The following is a 20,628-nucleotide window of genomic DNA, read 5'->3' on the forward strand; positions in this document are numbered from 1 at the left end:
TTTATCAAATTGAATACAAAATTCTGAATTATAATATAATTATAGAATATAGTATACTGTAGACATAGTTTTTTCCACGGGGTCATAATTCCGCGTAATCTAAATTTCCGTTTAATTCGCGTGAAGAAAATTACGCGGATTTCCTAGACTGTCACTATATGCCTTACATTTATATTAAGAACGTTTGGAAAAATTTCCGCGGAAAAATTGTGACCGCGTACATAGCGTAAATTAATACCACGCGGAAAAAAGTACTTCTACAGAATATGCACGTATGTGATATAACTACACATTCTGAACTGAAATAGTATTTACAGTTTGAGTTCGCGATATATATAAAAAAGATAAGGTCTTGAGAAAGACCATTATATTTACCAAAGTAGTCAAAGATGACACAATTTGTCCTTATCTCTGAAATCTAGATTTCTCTGTTCTTAATAATCACTCATTATATGTAACAGTTAAGGACTGCTTGTTTATAAATTTCCTAATTTCATACGAGGATTAAAGATTGTGAAAATGACAACTAAAGCGCTTCTTTTAATCATATGTGTTTTTCTAGCATTTCTTCGTGTCCAAGGTAGAGTTGACCAAAACTGGATGGAAAGAATTGAAAACCGCTTACAGGATTTAGAAGAATCCAACAAGGAACTAAAGAATGAAAACTCCAAACTTAAAAGAGAAATTAAAGAAATTAACGGACTCCTGAAAGAAATTCAACGGGAAAATATTGCTTTAAAGTTGAATTTAAATGATCTAAAAAGAACAATTGAAACTGATGTTTTGAACGATGAAAACCAGCCAAGTTTTCCTGAAGAGGCTCGAAGCACAAAAAAAGGTAGAATAAATGAAACCAATCGGAATGGGACGATGAAAAACAATGGAAATAACGTAAATGATACACTCTTTGTCGATACAATCAAAAAGGTTGTACCCAGAATCGGTAAGTTTGCTAGAAATTTTAATTTTAATTAAATTCATACATGCATGATATAATTAAGGAAAAAATGTATAAACATGAAAATTTAAGAACATTAAAAAACAAAATAAAAAAAAAGCACATTAGAGTACATCAAATACATATTTCTTAATTTGTGATGCACTGATTCGCACTTTTTACAATTTTATATATAAAATTCTTTATCAATTTGAAACTTAAAAAAATATATATTTCAGTTCATCCAACATCAGTCTCAACTGCAGAGACTGTAGCATTCTATGCCTACATGAATTCCTTTTCCCAGGGTAATATTCCCGCCCACACGACTCTAACGTTCGACTCGGTGATAATAAACGAAGGAAATGGATATAATAAACACGATGGAGTTTTCATTGTGCCTGTGAATGGAATCTATGCATTTCATTGGTCACTGAAAGTAGATAGCCATTCATGGGCAAGTATCGAAATCATTGTAAATGGGAATGCTATTGGATGCGCATCTTCTGACACACTACGACTCGGTGGATGGGGAACGGGGAGTGAGTTGGTCGTCACTCGGGCAAATGCAGGTGACCATGTATTCCTACGCACACATGAGCCTGTGACAGGATCTATTATTAGTAATAACCGTGCACGGTCTTCATTTTCTGGATGGCTTATACATTCATAATTTACTGATTATATCAAGAAATAAATGTTGTTGATAGCTACCTATCTTATTTTTCAAAAATAAACATGATAAAATCATGTGAAGGTTTATCTGAGAGGCTACTTGTAGACATAGCTAAGTATATACATTTGTGGTATCTCTCTATTACTGCAGTATATAAACATACGGAGAACAAATATCTTCAATTCTGTATGAAGTTTGTCCGAGGTCAGAGGTCAATACGTGACCTAATCACACGGCGCAATAATATCTACCGGTGCATAAATATAAAATGACTTGCTCTACTTGCTTTTCATGTATAAAAATGAACAAAATATGCAAGTAGAATAATAATTATTTTATTTACAACGTTAACAAGTATTTCATACAGTTATTTTGGCTATCGATTTAACCTGTGTACATTGAGAATATACCGATAGAATCTAAGTTTTATGTCACTTTGTTTCAGCTGTACAGTCTCTAACGTTTATCCTTAATATTTTTGGGGTAGACATTTAGTTAAATCTTCACGATAAACTATAATTATTTCATTAAATTCTACTTACGATAAATAAGTAAATCTGTTGGAAAATATCAAAGCATTCAAAGCAATTGCAATCACGTCACGAACAGCTGTTAAACACCTCGGCGCTGTCGTAGTTCAATGTCAGCTTTCGCTAGTGTCCCCGTGATTTATTTACATCATAAATAATTATGCTTTTAGTTATTGAAATCATAGGTTAAAAGTTTTTGATCTGAAATACTTGGTTGTTAATAAACTGGCACGGTCAAGTGTTTCCATCCATCAGATCATCCATTCCTTTCTGGCGACCGAAATTCCTCCAACTTTTTATCTTCAATCTTCGGACGTGTTTCTTGTGTCTTTTCAGCATTAATTATCAATTTTCACGTATAGAAATATTCCCAGACAATACTCTGTTCACTATTACTGATCACAAGTAGCCTTTCACAAAACAGTCCCTTAGAAATAAAATCCTAATGTCAGTAATGAATTCGAAGCGTAACCGCCATTCAAGCCATTTTACACCTTGCGTCATTTTTCAAAATCTACGACGGACGGTTAGACTAAGTGGAATAATTTATATTCAAAATTATTTAATCTTCTGTCTCAAATGTATATATAAGTAATAAACAACAAGTTTATAAACTTCAATGGGAATTAAAGTGGGTCGATACGTGATCAAATCTTCTGAGAAGGCCTTCGGCCTTCACAGGATTCGATCACGTGACCGACCCACTTCAATTTCCATTGAAGTTTATAAACTTGTTATTTATTTCTTAAGTATATACATTGTTATTTTTGGCTTTGCACACGTACAAGCAATTTTAACTATATACATGTACACTTTATTCATAGTTCAAATGTTATCCACAGTCATGTACATGTACTGTACATTCCATTTTTATTTGAGATACAAACAATATATACGTTTTATATAAAATTTGTTCTTTTTCCATTGCTTTGATGAGTAAACAACTTAAAATGAATGCATGATGTTTCAACGTGCAACATCTTCATAATTCCCTCTCCCCGATGTAAACGTTAATAACTTATCATGTTTATAGGTTCTGTGGATATTTATGGTATTAGTCAGGCAAGCTTTTTAAAAAAGCTATTACTTTTAGAGAAGAGAATGTTTGATAAATTGTACAATAAATGGTATACTTATTTCAAAGATATGTCACTTGACACATGTTTTTAAAAATACGAAACTGTAATAATTCTGCAATCTCATTACAATGATATCTTTAGCATGCTCCGACATTTTTTTCAACAATTGTCTTCAAAAAACGTTGTTTTATACGGTTCAAAAGTTATGGCGAAGGTTAACGTTGTCAACAGACAAACAGTTAGACAAACAGACAGAGAGGACAAAAACAATATAGGCCTACGTGCCAAAAAAAAGCTGAAAGCAGCGTTATTGTTAAGAAAAACCCATACGAATGGGATTAAGTTATTATGAATGAAATCTCGAATTTTAATAAGGGAGGATCAGGATAACGAAGAGGTCTTGCAACAAATTACTGAGAGAATATTTCACTGACACAGAATTTGAATGATCTGAAAGCTGTATCTGAAATATAAGTTTTCATTGAAAATCTGAAATATGTATACGTTTTAAATGAAGATCAGTCAGGTTTCCATCAAAGGTGCAAAAAATAAAAACAATGTAAGTTATAGTTATAATATTTTCTTTATTTCATGTAAAAGATCAATTCATATTCAAGAAAATTTTCAATAAAGTCATTTGTCTGCAAACAGCTATTGGACCGATAATTTATCATTACAAAAGACGGCATAATAATTAAAATTTAGTGTAGTTATCAGAAATAATATGATGCTGAAAAAGTATTCAGGGTTTGACAAAGTGCGCTCGCCTGAAATACATGTTAATATAAAAAAGGTCTTGATGTACGCAATAATATTGCAAAATACGACACAATTAATCCTTATCTTTAAAATCCACATTTCTCTGTTCTTAAACACACATTATATGTACCTGATTGTACTGTCACTTACTTGACACGAAGATTAAAGCTAGTGAAAATGACGGTAAAAGGGCTCCTCTTAATTCTGTGTGTTCTTTTACCATTTCACTATGTCCAAGGAAACGTTGACCAAAAATGGATGGAAGGAATTGAAAACCGCTTGCATGAATTAGAAGAGTCCAACAAGAAACTAAAGAATGAAAACTCCGACCTCAAAGAAGAAATTAAAGGCATTAACGGACTGCTAAAAATATTCAGCGGGAAAATGTTGCTTTAAAATTGACTTTAAATGGCCTAAAAAGAAAAATTGATACGAATGTGTTGAATGATGAAAATCAGCCAAGTTTTCCTAACGAAGTTCAAAGCACAACGAACGGTAAAATAAATGAGACCAATCGGAATGGGATAATGAAAAATGATAGTGACATAAGTGATACAGACTTGATGAAAAGAAGGAAAAATGTTATGCCCAGAATCAGTACGTATGCTAGTAATTTTACATTTATGCAAGCGTATCTTTTCCAGTAAGTATTCTGCATGTATGACATGTATTATATGTAGCATGAAAATTGAAGAAAAATATTTAGAATGTAGCCTTCAAGAAATATCACTATCGAAAATTTATAACTAAACAATGTATTTCACACATTATACGTACTCATGTTTTATCGGATATTTCAAAATATATTTCAGTTCCTCCGACATTAGTTTCTGCTTCACAACCTGTCGCTTTCTATGCCTACATGAATTCCTTTTCCCAGCCTAGTATCCCCGCCCACATGACTCTTACGTTCGACACAGTGATAATAAACGACGGAAATGGATATAGTAAACATGATGGAGTCTTTATTGTGCCCGTGAATGGAATTTATGCATTTCATTGGTCATTGAAAATAAAACAACATTCATGGGCAAGTGTCGAAATAATTGTAAATGGACGTTCGATTGGATGCGCATCGACCGACTCAGCTGGAAGCTTGGGCACTGGGAGTGAGTTGATCGTCACCCACGCTAATGCAGGTGATCATGTATTCCTGCGCACACAGGAAGCTGTAGCTGGATATATTTACAGTAATAACAGAGCGCGTTCATCATTTTCTGGATGGCTTATGCATTAATAATTTACTCGTTATATCGAGAAGTAAAACGTTTAAATTGTTATATAAGTAATTCATTTTTTAATAAGATCTTCCGGATAAAGCGATTTATTACAAAGGAAGACCATGTAAAGCTGATTTTGAGAGATTACTTGAAGATTCAGCTTTTTATTTTTTGCTTGAGAATTGATCTTAAACAATATTTGACCAAATCGCTCTGATTCAAAAAATCATCAATTTACAGCGTGGAAGTATTCTTTAAAAATAATGATAATTTGTTAACTGATTTTATATGCTGTGAGATGGTGAACTCAACAGGTAATGAATTATTATGGTTAAAATTACAGTTACATGTGTAAGTGTTGAATTTGACGTATTTAGGTTTGCTTTCTCACAATATCTCAAACTCAATAATGTTATGAAAATAAAATCATGATTGCAGGTAAAAATACAAATATTTTATTTCAATGGAAGGGAGCTTTTAAGGTTCATTGATATAAAATTTTGCTTGACTCTTAATGATTTTCCTAAAGAAATGTACTTTATAAGTAAAATACAAACAATTATAGCATAGCTTGCGTAGCGGATTGCGATAAATAAGACAATTGAACTTGGCAAATCTATAAAAGATTAATAGACATTTATATAGTTAAGAGTTATCACATTTATCAGAGTATCGATGAACCTTATGTACGCTCCGAAATTCTGAAAGTCGTTGAATCTAGCTACTGACATATAACTTGGAGGTTAACAATTATCTGATTTTAATTAGTTTAACTTTTTCAACAATTGTCTTTATAGTACGTTACTTTACATAAAGGATACTTCTCCTTGAATGACACACTTTAAACGTCAGAGTGGCCCTTAAAAGAAATAACCCAAATCTAAGGGTTGTAGTTTTTGGAATGGCTCGTCCCTCTGTCATTATCATCTGACTTCGTAAGCTACTCAACTACCTCTACTATTCTAACATTCGTAAGCAACTCAACTTCCTCTGCAAATTTATCATCCACGCAAATCGGTTTCCTAACCAACTCCCGTTTCATCATCTGCAACATTGCATTCAATATGGCGGCGGAGAAGTGACCTAGGGTCTATACATGTGTTTGAGCTTCCGACAACCTCAATCTAGGTCACATATATATTTTAAGTTAACAAGATTGGTTGCTTCATATCTTAAAATTCTTTTGTTGTTTATTTCATAAATGTTAATATGCTACAGTAATAAAACAATCATAAAATTTATTTCGTGTTTTATGTGACTATTTTTTATAGTAAAATTTGACGTCATGGGGAGGGGCAATGGAAAATAACATGGAATATCTCGTACATTTCAAATCTACTAAATTAGATGGTAATTTGATTTATTTCGAGATTTGATTGTAGGGTTGTAGGTTTTGGAATGGCTCGTCCATAGTATTTACAGATAAGATAGTTCATGTACGCGCGTTACTTCATTGGAAATTTAAATATTGTTGAAAATTAGTCAGGTTTCGTAAAAAGACACAATCCAATAAAAAACATATAAGTCATAAGTGGAATGTTTAATTTCACGTGAAAGATATCTTCATATAAAGAAAATTTTCCATTAGGTCATTTGTATGCAAACAGGTATTGAATTGATAATTTATAAATACAAACGCCAGCATAATGATTATAGTATTGTCTTATTATAGACAATAGTATGCCGAAAAGGTAATCAGAATTCGACAAAGTGTGCTAACCTCAAATAAATATCAAGACGAGAACGTTTTTTATTGCATAAATAAGGCTCAAATTTTCCTTATCTTTGAAATCTACATTTCTCTGTACCTAAATACACATTATATGTAACAGTAAGGGACTGACTGTTTATACAGTTCCTAAACTTGACATGAAGATTAAAGGTACTTGGACACAGATTTGAAGTCAATATTTTCTCTATGATTTACGACTTATATATTTTAATAGCATTTCACACAAAAATAATTGAAAATCTTATTTCATTTAAAAGTTATTAAAACTTCAATTTTTTTCGCTGGTTTGATTGACACATCCTTGCACTTTCACAAATTTATTACGTATTCTTAATCCTTAGGAAAAGTGGCAATTTTGTTGTGTATTAATGAGAAATATTAAAACTTTTATTCAGAAAAATAATTTTATTCAGAGTAGAAATGTTAGAAAGCAAAACTCCTTCACAAGTATCGTCATTCCGAACTAAGAGTTGCGTACAGAGTTTAGCAAATCAAGCACACTAAAGTTATGTACACAGTTTTTGTAAACAGGGCAGGAGTTCTGTTATTGTTTATGCTTACAATTCACCGGGTGCGTTCAATCGTCAAAGTCTGCTTACCACAACTGCACGGACTGACAATATATTGTGTGTTTGTTTTGCTTTCGAACATGTCTACTCTGAATTTTCTGGATTATATTATTAATATTTTTCATTTATACAAAACGAGATTGCCACTTTTCCGAAGGATTAAGAATAAAATTAATTTGTAAAAGTGCAAGGATGTGTTAATCAAACGCGCCAAAAAATTTGAAATTTTAATATCTTTTATATGAAATAAGATTTTTAATTAATTTTTGTGTGAAATGCGATTAAAATATATGTCATAATATTATAGAGAAAATAATAACTTCAAATCTGTGTCCAAGTACCTTAAAAGCTTATGAAAATGACAGCAAAATACGGAAGCCTATTTAGGACCTATCGAAAAAATATTTTTGAATTCGATATAACGAATTGTCAAATTTTTTATAACGAATTTAATTCGTTAAAACAATTTCTTTGAATTCGTTATAATGAATTTAATCTGTCATAACAAATTTGTTGATTTCGTTACAACGAATTCAGAAATTTGTTAATACGAATTAAACTCGTTTTTACAGATTCTAAAACTTATTATAACGAATTGAATTCGTTTTAACGAATTCCATAATTTGTTATTACGAATTAAATTCGTTAAAACGAATTCGACAAATCGTTATATTGAATTCATATATATTTTTCTATAGGTCCTGATTACTGAATTTAATTAAGCAATTTTAATTCGTTATAATAAATTTGGAATGTGTTTTAACAAACTTAATTTGTTATAACAATTTTTTGAATTCGTTTTAACGAATGTAATTCGTTATAACAAATTAAAGAATTCGTTATAATGAATTCAACAAATTTGTTATAACAGATTAAAATCGATAAAGCAAATTCAAAGAAATTGTTATAATGAATTAGATTCGTTAAAACAAATTCGTCAATTCGTTTTATCAAATTTCAAAAAATATTTTTGTATGTCCTAAAAGGGCTTCCGTAGCAAAAGGACTCCTCTAAAAATATTTGTGTTCTTTTACCATTTCGTCATGTCCAAGGTAGAGTTGACCCAAACAGCATGGAAAGAATTGAAAACCGCTTGCAGGATTTAGAAGAATCCAAGAAGGAACTAAAGAATGAAAACTCTAAACTCAAAGGAGAAATTAAAGACATCAAAGGAATATTGCAATATTCAGCGGGAAATTGTTGCTTTAAAATTGATTTTAAATGGCCTAAAAAGAAAAATTGATACGGATGTGTTGAATGACGAAAATTAGCCAAATTTTCCTGACGAAGTCCAAAGCACAACGAACGGTCTTGATGAAAAGAAGGAAAAATGTTGTGCCCAGAATCAGTACGTATGCTAGTAATTTTACATTTATACAAGCGTATCATTTACAGTAAGTATTCTACATGTATTACATGTATTATATGTAGCATGAAAATTGAAGAAAAATAAATATTTAAAATGTAGCCTTCAAGAAAAATGACTATCGAAAATTTAAAAGTAAACAATGTATTTCACACTTTATACTCATGTTTTATCGGATATTTCAAAATATATTTCAGTTCCTTCAACATCGGTTTCAGCTTCACAATTTGTGGCATTCTATGCCTACATGAATTTCCTTTTCCGGCCTAATATCCCCGCCCACATGACGTTTACTTTCGACACAGTGATAAAAAAACGAAGGAAATGGATATGATAAACACAATGGAGTTTTTATTAAGCCTGTACATGGAGTCTATGCATTTCATTGGTCATTGAAAGTAAGGGAACGTTCATGGGCAAGTGTAGAAATAATTGTAAATGGGCAAGCTATTGGATCCGCATCTTCTCACACATTATCAACTGGTGATTGGGAAACCGGAAGTGAATTGGTTGTCACTCACGCAAACCCTGGGGACCATGTATTTCTACGCACGCACGAGCCTGTCACAGGGTCTATTATCAGCTACAACCGTGGGAGGTCATCATTTGCTGGATGGCTTTTGCAATCATAGTTTCCTGGTAACACCAAGCTATAATTTTTTTTTGCTATGTAAATATGTTATTTTTTGAACATTTTCAGCACCTAATTTTCAAACTACTAAGTTTGTAAAAATTTATCTTACACACTACTATATGATTTACGACCGTTATTCGAAAAGTTCGTGGACTTTGTCATATCCGTTATATTTGACGTCATATGTCACCCAGTTGCCCTTTTCACAAAAAATATTATGACTAAGACTAAAATTTTCCCCCATTCTTAAACACATATCTAAGCTATTTCTATTACATCTTATTAATATTTCAGGGATAAATTTGTAAATAATTATTTACAAAAAAAATCTTCATGAAATTAACAAGAGGCCCAGGGGCCACAGCGCTCACCTGAGCACATCAGCTAGGAAAAAACACATCAGATCAGAACTGAAAGTTAATTTAAGTTGAGGGGGCTTGAATTTTACCCTCCCAAGGGGATCATAATTTGAACGAACTAGAATCTACATTACCCGAGGATGATTCCATACAAATATTACTAATCCTGGCTTTGAAGTACTTGAAAAGAAGATTTAAAAAGGTTTCCCTAGAAGATTTTTTAAGATTTTTCCTATATATTCCTATGTAAAACTTTGATCGCCCATTTTGGCCCCGCCCTACCCCCGGGGGTAATGACTTGAACAAACTTGAATCTACACTACCTGAGGATGATACCACATGAGTTTCATTTTTCCTGGCCCAGTGGTTCTTGAGAAGAAGATTTTTAAAGATTTTTCCTATATATTCCTATGTAAAACTTTGATCGGCCATTTTGGCCCCGCCCTACCCCCGGGGGTCATGACTTGAACAAACTTGAATCTACTCTACCTGAGAATGATTCCACATGAGTTTCATCTTTCCTGGCCCAGTGGTTCTTGAGGAGAAGATTTTTTAAAAATGCCAATATTTTTCTCTAAATCATGATTATCTCCCCTTGGAAAAGGGCGTGGCCCTTCATTTGAACAAACTTGATCCCCTTCACCCAAGGATACTTTGTGCCAAGTTTGGTTGAAATTGGCCCAGTGGTTCTTGAGGAGAAGATGAAAATGTGAAAAGTTGACGACGACGACGACAACGACAACGACAACAACAACAACGACGACAGACGACGGACAAATTTTGATCAGAAAAGCTCACTTGAGCCTTCGGCTCAGGTGAGCTAAAAATTACAGAGTCGTGAAGTTTTAGTCTTAGTCATAAGATTTTTTGTGAAAAGGGTCACAGATTTGGCAGAGGTATTTGAACCATAAATTCATATGATTTGTGTCATTTTATTTATTCAAAACTTCTACAGATTTATAAAATGCAAAATTCGGATCGCCAAGCAGGTCAAGATTTAGTAAGTTACAAACAATACACTAAAATGTCTGCCGTCATATTCTCTGAAAAATGGAACAAAAACAAAAAGCAACCTAAAAATTCAAAAAAGGATAATTTCATCATAATATATATTTAACATTTAAAAAGAAATCTACTTAATGAGACGATAGCTTGTCTTCGTTGAAAACGACAAAAACGATGACGTTTTAGTACGTCATGGAGCAGCATATATATATAACGATTCAATTTTTGTGTTTTACTCAGGAGAAATCCTGAATTAACTCTAAAAAAAAATGTTGAAGGAATCAAAAAATGTGTGTACAAATAAGTATTTGAGTTTCAGAGACTCTGTATCAGATGACTTTAAAATGTTGGAACGTCAAGGGTAAACAGGAGCTTCAGAGTTGCTTATTCTGTGAAGGCAGAGTTACATGTAAGTAATAAAAGAAATTAAAACCTGAACAAAGAAAATTATACAACGAAAACAATTCTTGAAAATAATTGTCAAGTATTAGAAAAAGGTGTGAATGAGTGGGCATTGGATTATAGAGTTTGAAATGTATAAGGATAGTATTTTTTTTTAGAAATTCGTGATGCTATGTTTCGACATTACATGGCGTTAAGTGTGCTCCCTGGGTAAAAAACATGCTGATTTAAAAATTAAGTTAATTGATTTCTGTTACATTGAATGGAATGAAACTTCACACATCAATAAACAAATATTTTTACATATTAGAATGTGCTTATTTTAAATTTCTAGTGAGAATATAACGAAAATTGTCCAAGAACTTTTTGAACAACCCTCGTATACAGTTTTTGAATTACTAGTCTTGAACACGATTAGTTAAGAATATTCTAATCAATGAAACAACCATTTCACGGAAATTTATAATAGATAAATAGTAAAATAAAATTATCATTAATAAAACATGAAATAAATTTATCATTAATAAAATAAAATAGTAATTATTTGACGTCTGAGTTAATATACTGTAAATGTATTATATTTAGCGTGTATAATATTTGGCGGAAATTAAATGATGAACTATCTAGCAGTTTGATTCAGCGTATCTCATAAAATTCTTTTTTATTTGTATATGTACAAGACTTGCTTTCCGCCAAAAGCGCAAAAAAGAATACACAGCCAAATGTAATACGTTTACAGTATGCTGGCAAACCCAAACCAAAATGCAGGTCTCATAGAGACCTTCTAAATTTAAGTGGCAGGTGGCGCCTTATCATAACCTGACGCAGGGGCCTCATTGCTCACCTGAGCAATTGGCTAGGTAAAAGCAAAAATCAGCTCAGTATTGAAAATTTTAAATAGAAAAAGTGGGTTCAGGGAAGGAGTGCATTTGAACAAATTTGAATCTTTACTCCCTGCGGATGGTTTTAAATTAATATGATACATAATGGCTTTCCTGATTATTAGATTACCGTATAAGTAGAATTTTTAGCGAGGATTTAATTTTGGCATTTTTAGCGAGGGTGTCGAGATCGCTAAAATTGAGTATCGCTAAAAATTAATGCGTTTTATTTGTAATAGTTTCTTTAATGTGCATTTTAAAATCGCTTAAATAACATCTCTCTAAAAATAAATTACCAGGGCAAATCGCTAAATTTGCGTCTCGCTAAAATTTCCACTTATACGGTATTTTTTATATTGATATAGCCTTTGTAGAGCCATACTTAATCTTACATTATTAAAATATCAAAATAATTGAGAAAAAACTGCCAATGAAATTAAGATAAAACCATGATCTTTTTCATTTTTTATTGTCATGAATTCCCTTTTCATTCATTACACAAACTTCTATTCTTTTCTCGATTCTTGTACTCTCCAAACCTCGTAGAAACAATAGCTTTGTGAAAGTTAAGGATCACCAATGATATTCTGCAGTTGTACACATGTTAAGTTGTTCTTATTAAAATAGAAAGAAAGTCAGAATATGTTTAAAGAACATGCAGTGTCATTAGTATATATGCGGGTTCACTACTAGGTCAGACGACATGTTCCTAAAAATATTTTTTCCAAAGAATTCAGTGCTAGGAACATTTTAGGTTCCTAGACAGTACCGTTGTCAGAAGCTTTCAAAGGTAAGCATGGAAACTGGTTCGTTGTCATTATCATACAGATAAAGTTATAATAATATTTGCCCGTTGTCATTCAAAACATGCCTAAAATTTGACCTTTTTTGTTGAGTTTATCTGAAGAATAAATTTAAATTCAGGGAATCAGATACAACCTTTAGTATTCCACTCAAAGTTTAACATATTTGATATATACAATACATTTTGAGAAGCTTTTGTTGGTGATCACTTGCCCATGTGTGAAACGATAATCTTCAGCTGGAAATCTTACTAAAGTATGATACTTTAACAATGAAGTTTCCGAAAAAAAAAAAAAATCGAGGTACCTAACATTTTTGCACAATACCACAGGATTGTGTTACCTGTATCATTCTGTTTGAAATGCCAATTATGGAGACATTTCATAATTAGCAGTTTTAAATCTAAAGGACATGAAAATAATTATGAACATGTTTTGATAAATAATGAAGAAAAACCAAACAAAAACCTATCAAACGCATCATCATTCATCAGCTATTGAGATTATTTCAGATTTTGTTGGTTTGCAGTACTCTTATACTCATTTGGCTCTATATAAGGAATTTAATTGAATTTACAGGAAAGTGTCTTTTTAAACCATTTGTCTTATGCTTTATAATATAAGAAAACTCAGTAGAATCTTTCAAACCTTGTGCATTGCAGGTTCAGATAAAAAGGATACTTCTCTTTGAATGACGGTACATACACCTCAGACTTTTGAAACTGCATGCCTAGATGTTTAATGTCGTCCTCATACTTCCGCAGGAATTCTGTGGCACTTACAGTATTGCCCTTCAAAAAAAAATAACATGAATTAGTAAATATTTGTAATTTTTGAAAAAAAGGAGTTCTTCTTATTAACATATGCATTTCGTTATTTTGGACATAAGCCCTTTCGAAAGAGGTATATTAATTAAATAACGAATATGTCCATCAACGCGCTGACAATCTAAACGTGTCTTAATACATGTACAGAGCATCTGTATATACAGGTAATATAAATATCAACAAATATCAAATAGGGTACCCGAGACAGGTATTTTCCGTGTGGATTGAGGACCTTTAAGGACAGCTCTAAAATGATGCACGATGTTTTAAAATCATAGGCAAATTTCGCTGAAAAAAAATCAAAGACTGTTAAGTATAAGTCATTGTGCCTTACATCCATATTCTGCAAAATTGAAATTGTAGGTTTAAGTGCAATAAATATCAATATAATGGCACTATTTTTACATAAGAGTAAATGCGACACGAAATCGTGGTTTGTTAAAATTCCTTTTCTTTAAATTAATATGTTTTAAATATACATAACTGTATTTTTGTATATAATTCGTAGATTGCTGAAGCAAAAGAGGAAACTATCATATATACAGTGTTTTTGTAACATTACTATTTTCTGCGTTGATTATATATTCGCTGAGGTCGTTGATGACGTAATCAAACTTCCGGCCGTCTTGTTGACATTCTTGAAGAACTTTCAAACAGTCTTCGAATTGAATCTAAAACATAGGTAAAGTCAAAAACAGGAATTATACATTTTATTCACACATTTTTTTAAAATGTGCTTTATATTAGAAAGATAATATTTTATTTTTTTAATTGACAATGAGGTTTTATTTCAACCAATTTATTTAATCAAAATAAAAATAAAAGATCTACCTTTGAAAATAGGTGACCAAATATGTTTATGTTTGAAAAAAGATTAAAGTATCACCTTGAAGTTAGGGCCTTCAAAGGAATCCATTGCTGATTCACAAATCTTGCGCATATGAGTTCTACAGGCCAGCACAACATCTCGATCAATCTGAAGGTCTATATTAAATATCCAAACCTTATGAATTTGAGAATTTTAAATATTTAGAAGCTTTTGCACATCTCTTTCCTGTATGCTTAATATAATCCATTACATGTTTAATCAGTTTCATAAAAGAGATGTGGGATATTCTATATTATATACATGTATGTATTATTTCATTACGTATTTTGCATTTTTTTCTTTGTTTTATTTTTTAATATAATTGTTATCAAGGGTTTTATTTGAAGTAGTATACGTAGGATGTTACGGTTGACGGGATGCCTATTTCTCCACCTCAGTTATCCATGGCCAACTTCTGATGTTATTGAAAGATCCGTGTTTTCCTGTTCCCGATTTGTATCGTTTAAATGAACATTTGACCTTGATTATTGTTTGTTATCTCATTATTTTCAATGTTATATTGCACTGGTAAGAACCCATCCGTTATAATCTTATTGTAAATGTTTTCTAGAGAAAGGAAATGAGAATTAACAAATATATTAAGATACAAACCTCCACCATTAGCACGTGTTTGGGGTTCTCTTTCAGCAATTCATACATAATTCCCCCGTCTCCTCCCCCTAGAATCAAAACCGTTTTATCCCGGAAATCGTTGCGCTCGATGCCCAGTAACGTCTGCGTGTAAATAAGGTCACTTTCGCCGATCACTGAAAAGCAAAAACAAAAGCGCTTTGATTTTTTATATTATAATCCGATGAAGCTAATTTTCACTTTATTATGTTCCCCAAACGGAGTTTGGGAACATATATCTTATTAAGGTCTTCCGTCTTCTTCTTGTTATTCTTAGGTTTCTTTTCCACTATTTTTATTATTTTTATTATTGTTTTTTTTTCTTACCGATTTTGTGCACGCGATTTCTCGGAAACGGCTTGGTCGATTTTCATGAAACTTTCAGGACTGATGGAACATCAATCAAACCTGATATATCATTTTTTATTTTTATGACGTCACTTCCGGTTTCGAGATTTCCGCGATATAGTGATTTTCAGAGGGTCACATTGTCCAGCATTTTTCTCAAAAATGCTTTTAGATAGAAACGTAAGATTTTCAGCGATGATAGAGCAACATGTGCTGATGTGACACACACCTTTCTTATTCTCCAGAAGTGCAGCACGTCGGCGCTCGCTATGGCTCGAAAAAAGTCCTATCGGGAATTTAGAAAATTTTCACACATTTTTGGCTATATCTTTTTACACGTTAATATTTTGTAAAGACATATAGAACAAAAGTTGTGAAGATTGTCACGATCTTTCGAAAGATATCAACGATAAGGGGCTGGCCCCTATACTAAAGGGCCAAAAGCGGCCGAAAGTTTTTCCTTTATATCTCAAAACATATTGAGAATTTGTAATGCATCAAAGAAGCAAAGTTGTTCAAAATATCAAGTTTTATCTAATGGCGTCGTCAAAATACGTCCGCTGTCGTCACTTCCGGTCAAACCGGAAGTAGTCAAAAATTGCATATTTTTGCTGTTCTTGACAGGTATTTCGATATCATATGTCACTGGAAGCTTAAATCTTAATTTTCCGTCCGTTGACGTCACTTCCGGTCAAACCGGAAGTTGCCAAAAATGGCTTAATTTTGCAATAATTAACATAGATTTGGAGGATTAAACCATTTTGGGACCTCATTACTCTTTAATTTTTTTTAAAATTAAAGTTACTTCCGGTCAAACAGGACGGAAGACCTACTCGTTGCTCTGCAACGAGCTCGGCTCTAGTTATTATTGTTTTTTTCTTACCGATTTTGTGCACGCGATTTCTCGGAAACGGCTCGATCGATTTTCATGACTTTCAGGACTGATGGAACATCAATCAAACATGATATATCATTTTTTATTTTTATGACGTCACTTCCGGTTTCGAGATTTCCGCGATTTAGTGATTTTCAGAGGGTCACATTGTCCAGCATTTTTCTCAAAAGTGCTTTTAGATAGAAACGTAAGATTTTCAGCGATGATAGAGCAACATGTGCTGATGTGACACACACCTTTCTTATTCACCGGAAGTGCAGCACGTCGGCGCTCGCTATGGCTCGAAAAAAGTCCTATCGGGAATTTAGAAAATTTTTCACACATTTTTTAAAATATCTTTTTACACGTTAATATTTTGTAAAGACATATAGAACAAAAGTTGTGAAGAATGTTACGATCTTTCGAAGCTATCAACGATAAGGGGCTGGCCCCTATAATAAAGGGCCAAAATGGGCTGAAAGTTTTTCCTTTATATCTCAAAAAGTATTGAGAATTTGTAATACGTCAAAGAAGCAAAGTTGTTCTAAATATCAAGCTTTATCCAATGGCGTCGTCAAAATACGTCCGACGACGTCACTTCCGGTCAAACCGGAAGTAGTCAAAAATTGCATATTTTTACTGTTCTTGACAGGTTTTTGGATATCATATGTTACTGGAAGCTTAAATCTTAATTTTCCGTCCGTCGTCGTCACTTCCGGTCAAACCGGAAGTTGCAGAAAATGGCTTAATATTGCAATAATTAACATAGATTTGTAGGATTAAACCATTCTGGGACTTCATTACTCTTTATTTGTTTTAAATGAAAGTTACTTCCGGTCAAACAGGACGGAAGACCTACTCGTTGCTTTGCAACGAGCTTTGCTCTAGTTATTATTATTATTCTTTTTTCTTCTTATTTCTTCTCCGGTACTTTTTTGTCCGGAAGTGTTCTCAGAAACTGTTCACCAAACTAAGTTAAAACCTTTTTAGGGTTAATGGGTGTGTAGTGTAGGTGTGCGGAACGAAGGTCATTTTGCGCGCATACGCCTGCATGTGCGGGCGCGTGAAGTGAGTGAAATGACTGATATACTTATTATGGCCATAACTGTTACATTTTTTGATGAAATGCTTTGAAACTCATTACATAAAGATATATTAATAGTGTTAATATCATGACACTGTCAAATTAGCACGAACTCACGCGCGTGCACGTGAGCTTCGCTCTGATTGGCTGAAACAGAAATCTCAATATCTCTTTTGTTTTTTGACGAAATGCTTTGAAATTTTAAACATAGTAATGAACTAGGATATTCTACAATACGATATCAAAAAAATTTGAAGAAATCACGCGCATGCACGTGTGCTGCAATCTGATTGGCTGAAACTTTAAAAGGCTATATCTCCTTTGTTTTTTGATGAAATGCTTTGAAATTTAAAACATAGTCATACTTTAGAATACCCTGCAACATGATATACAGAAAAATTAAATAAATCATGCGCATGCACGTGTGCTGCATTCTGATTGGCTGAAAGTTTAAATGGCTACATCCCCTTTGTTTTTTGACGAAATGCTTTGAAATTTAAAACATAGTTTTACATTAGGATATCCTGCAATATGATATACAAAAAATTCATGAAATCACGAGCATGCACGTGTGCTGCAATCTGATTGGCTTAAACTTGAAATGGCTATAGCTCTCTTGTTTTTCAACCAAACAGGATGGGATTCAGAACATAGATAAATATAAGGAACTCCTACAAGAAGGTAGGTCATCATGCACGTGCACGCACGTGCGTGCATTTGGAACGAGTGAAATTAAAAATAAACTTAAATGAGTGATTTTTAATATTTTTGGACTGAATGCTTTGATATATAGTATATTTAAATATATAAATAGTGTAGACCAGATGATTTGGTCATAACGCACATGAATTCACATGCGCACGGGTGCAATGCTAAAATTTGAATATAATTGGTATCCTTCTGGGTAAATTTTGTTAAAGTCTAAATTACCAGAATTTGTCTTATTTAATGAAGCTTACAGGGAATATGGCACCAAAAGGGAGTTGGGGAGCGTTTGGGGAACATCTGTAACGGTTCCCGTTACAATTAGCACTAGTTTTTAATGAAATGCTGTTGAACTGCCATGGAATTAAATGGAACTCCTTGTCTGTATCGATTGGTGTAAAAAAAATTTTTGTAATATAAAGGATTTGGCGACTAGACAAAAGTTCCTTTAAATAGATATTTCGTAATATACTTGTTATTAGAGCATGATTAAATGCAATTACAATATATAGTTAAATCATGTTGATATTTACAAAAAAAAAAGATACATGTAATTCGTTTGTAAATATGAAGTCGCCTATTTAACGTACTTATATCATCATCCAAACACATGAAATTTCCAACTTCAGGATTGTGGTAGATTTTGATGTTCTGAAATTTGGAATCTTTCTCGAACATGAGCTTCAAGTTTTCGTATTCAAAAAGGGTGTCACTTCCGGATGAAAAATATGGAGTTAGCTCCCCTCGTGTTATTTCTCCAGGCAAACTGTAAAAAAGTGTATGTACTTGTGATGTTTACAGTTTAGTAGAGTTACTAAACTTACTGATTAAATACTTGTACCTTTTATTCTACTAGGAGTTTACTTAATATTAAGGATGTCAAAATATTTATTTTCCTCAGCCGAGTACTCGACAGCATTATTCGAACGACAGTCGAATTTATTCGAAAAATCTACTTAAAATAATTTTTTCCCCAAACTTCACTTGTACTTGTAGATGCCATATATGTAATCATCTTTTAACCTAAGAAAGTTTAATTTTTTGGGATTTTAATTTTGACTTTCTTTTTTCGATAATAAGGAGACCCACGAAATGCATTTTTGTCACATAAATTACTTCTGAACCATTCATCAACCAGGAAATCAAATCCCCCATGAACAAATTTATTTATTCTCAAACCACGAAAGATATGACCCTTTTATGTATGTGATTTTTACAGTGCATGCCTAATATGGTTCAAATTGTCAATACAACTATTACTAGTATACAGACTGATTTTTTACCATCTGCTGTACTTGCAAAGGTCTCCAAGCGACTCACGGATCCTCGTCTCCAAGTTCTTAGCGGTCTGAAGATTGACATTATCAGTTTAAATTAGCAGTAACATTAAAATCGATATATCTTATAATTATAATAATTTTCGAAACATTTTCAACAGTGATTTTTACATGTATTTTAATAAATGCATGTGCTGTAGCTCTTTTGCTTCGCACTTTTGAAAAGAAATTATAAATTCACGTTCCACTTCTGCAATAGAAACACTGGATATCATCTATGTTTATATATTTAAAAGAATCAAAATCACAGGAAGAGTAATTTGGATCCAATGGAACGGTTGTTTGAATAATCCATTTGTATGAAACTTTTCTCCTTGTACTGTTTAGCATCTGTCATTTTAACACATCATTTACTTGCAATGCTTACTTATTGCTGTAAACTACGTAAAGTGTGATTTCATGTATTGTATTGTGCGTTCTGCAAATGTGCAATATATATTTAAATATGCATATATAAATATTCATTTACACCAAAAGCTACAAATATCGTATTGTCGTTGAAATTGGTGTGAATTATATATTACATTACGGATTTTTTTTTATCCCAATAGCCGTCTGTATCTAAATATGTTTAGATGTTACAATGCCTTATACGAAGGATACATTCAATTTACTTGCAGAAAGCTAAAATTTAAATAAATAACCAACTGACCCATTTTTATCATAAAACCGTACATATTCCTGATCAGTTGTTATTACAAGAAGTCAACGATAAAAATTATTTTTTGGCCATGTAGTTGATAGATATTCAAATATAAAAATACTTTATATTAATAACGGCACGAAAACATCGATACTTCCATGGCATATTTTATCAAAGTTGGGCATTTATTCTCTTTTTCTTTGTTATAAATCAAACTCTAAGCATTTTATCTTACCGTTATTTCATCATGGAGGGTGTCTGGACTTTTCTCTAACTTAAAATGTTGAACATCCACTGTTATCAAACCATTGGCATAGCAATGAACCACCATGTGGCTAAATCGAAAATAAATCAATCCAT

At 32.4% G+C, this 20,628-nt stretch overlaps 3 protein-coding genes across 3 annotated transcripts; 2 read left to right on the forward strand and 1 right to left on the reverse strand.

Annotated features, from left to right (window-relative positions):
* Window positions 1-600: 600 nt before the first annotated feature.
* Window positions 601-1,610, forward strand: LOC134273813 (collagen alpha-2(VIII) chain-like). Its single transcript, XM_062756020.1, has 2 exons — window positions 601-943; window positions 1,177-1,610. The coding sequence occupies exons 1-2, from the start codon at window positions 601-603 to the stop codon at window positions 1,608-1,610; spliced, it is 777 nt and encodes a 258-aa protein (XP_062612004.1).
* A 2,525-nt stretch (window positions 1,611-4,135) lies between these two features.
* LOC134273807 (complement C1q-like protein 4) lies at window positions 4,136-5,233 on the forward strand. Its single transcript, XM_062756015.1, has 2 exons — window positions 4,136-4,578; window positions 4,794-5,233. Exons 1-2 carry the CDS (start codon window positions 4,509-4,511, stop codon window positions 5,216-5,218), a joined length of 495 nt encoding a protein of 164 aa, XP_062611999.1. The 5' UTR covers window positions 4,136-4,508; the 3' UTR covers window positions 5,219-5,233.
* A 7,382-nt stretch (window positions 5,234-12,615) lies between these two features.
* LOC134273814 (spermine synthase-like) lies at window positions 12,616-20,599 on the reverse strand. Its single transcript, XM_062756022.1, has 9 exons — window positions 20,504-20,599; window positions 19,572-19,636; window positions 18,879-19,054; window positions 15,260-15,414; window positions 14,666-14,755; window positions 14,342-14,450; window positions 13,979-14,067; window positions 13,634-13,743; window positions 12,616-12,704 (listed from the first exon to the last, which is right to left on the reverse strand). The coding sequence occupies exons 1-9, from the start codon at window positions 20,597-20,599 to the stop codon at window positions 12,656-12,658; spliced, it is 939 nt and encodes a 312-aa protein (XP_062612006.1). The 3' UTR covers window positions 12,616-12,655.
* Between the last annotated feature and the right edge of the window lie 29 nt (window positions 20,600-20,628).

The sequence above is a fragment of the Saccostrea cucullata genome, unplaced genomic scaffold, assembly GCF_032062105.1.
Source record: "Saccostrea cucullata isolate Sc308-1 unplaced genomic scaffold, CSIRO_AGI_Scuc_v1 ctg1379, whole genome shotgun sequence".
Classification (NCBI taxonomy): Eukaryota; Metazoa; Mollusca; class Bivalvia; order Ostreida; family Ostreidae; genus Saccostrea; species Saccostrea cuccullata.

Excerpts from the sequence above, each read along its gene's own strand:
- LOC134273807 (XM_062756015.1), top strand. The coding sequence starts at position 4,509 with ATGAAAAATGATAGTGACATAAGTGATACAGACTTGATGAAAAGAAGG. Across the intron at positions 4,579-4,793 it reads AAATGTTATGCCCAGAATCA|TTCCTCCGACATTAGTTTCT; the intron begins GTACGTATGCTA and ends AATATATTTCAG.
- LOC134273814 (XM_062756022.1), bottom strand. The coding sequence starts at position 20,599 with ATGGTGGTTCATTGCTATGCCAATGGTTTGATAACAGTGGATGTTCAA. Across the intron at positions 19,055-19,571 it reads CTTTGCAAGTACAGCAGATG|TTTGCCTGGAGAAATAACAC; the intron begins GTAAAAAATCAG and ends ACTTTTTTACAG. Across the intron at positions 12,705-13,633 it reads GTACCGTCATTCAAAGAGAA|CTATTGTTTCTACGAGGTTT; the intron begins GTATCCTTTTTA and ends ACTTTCACAAAG.
- LOC134273813 (XM_062756020.1), top strand. The coding sequence starts at position 601 with ATGGAAAGAATTGAAAACCGCTTACAGGATTTAGAAGAATCCAACAAG. Across the intron at positions 944-1,176 it reads AAAGGTTGTACCCAGAATCG|TTCATCCAACATCAGTCTCA; the intron begins GTAAGTTTGCTA and ends TATATATTTCAG.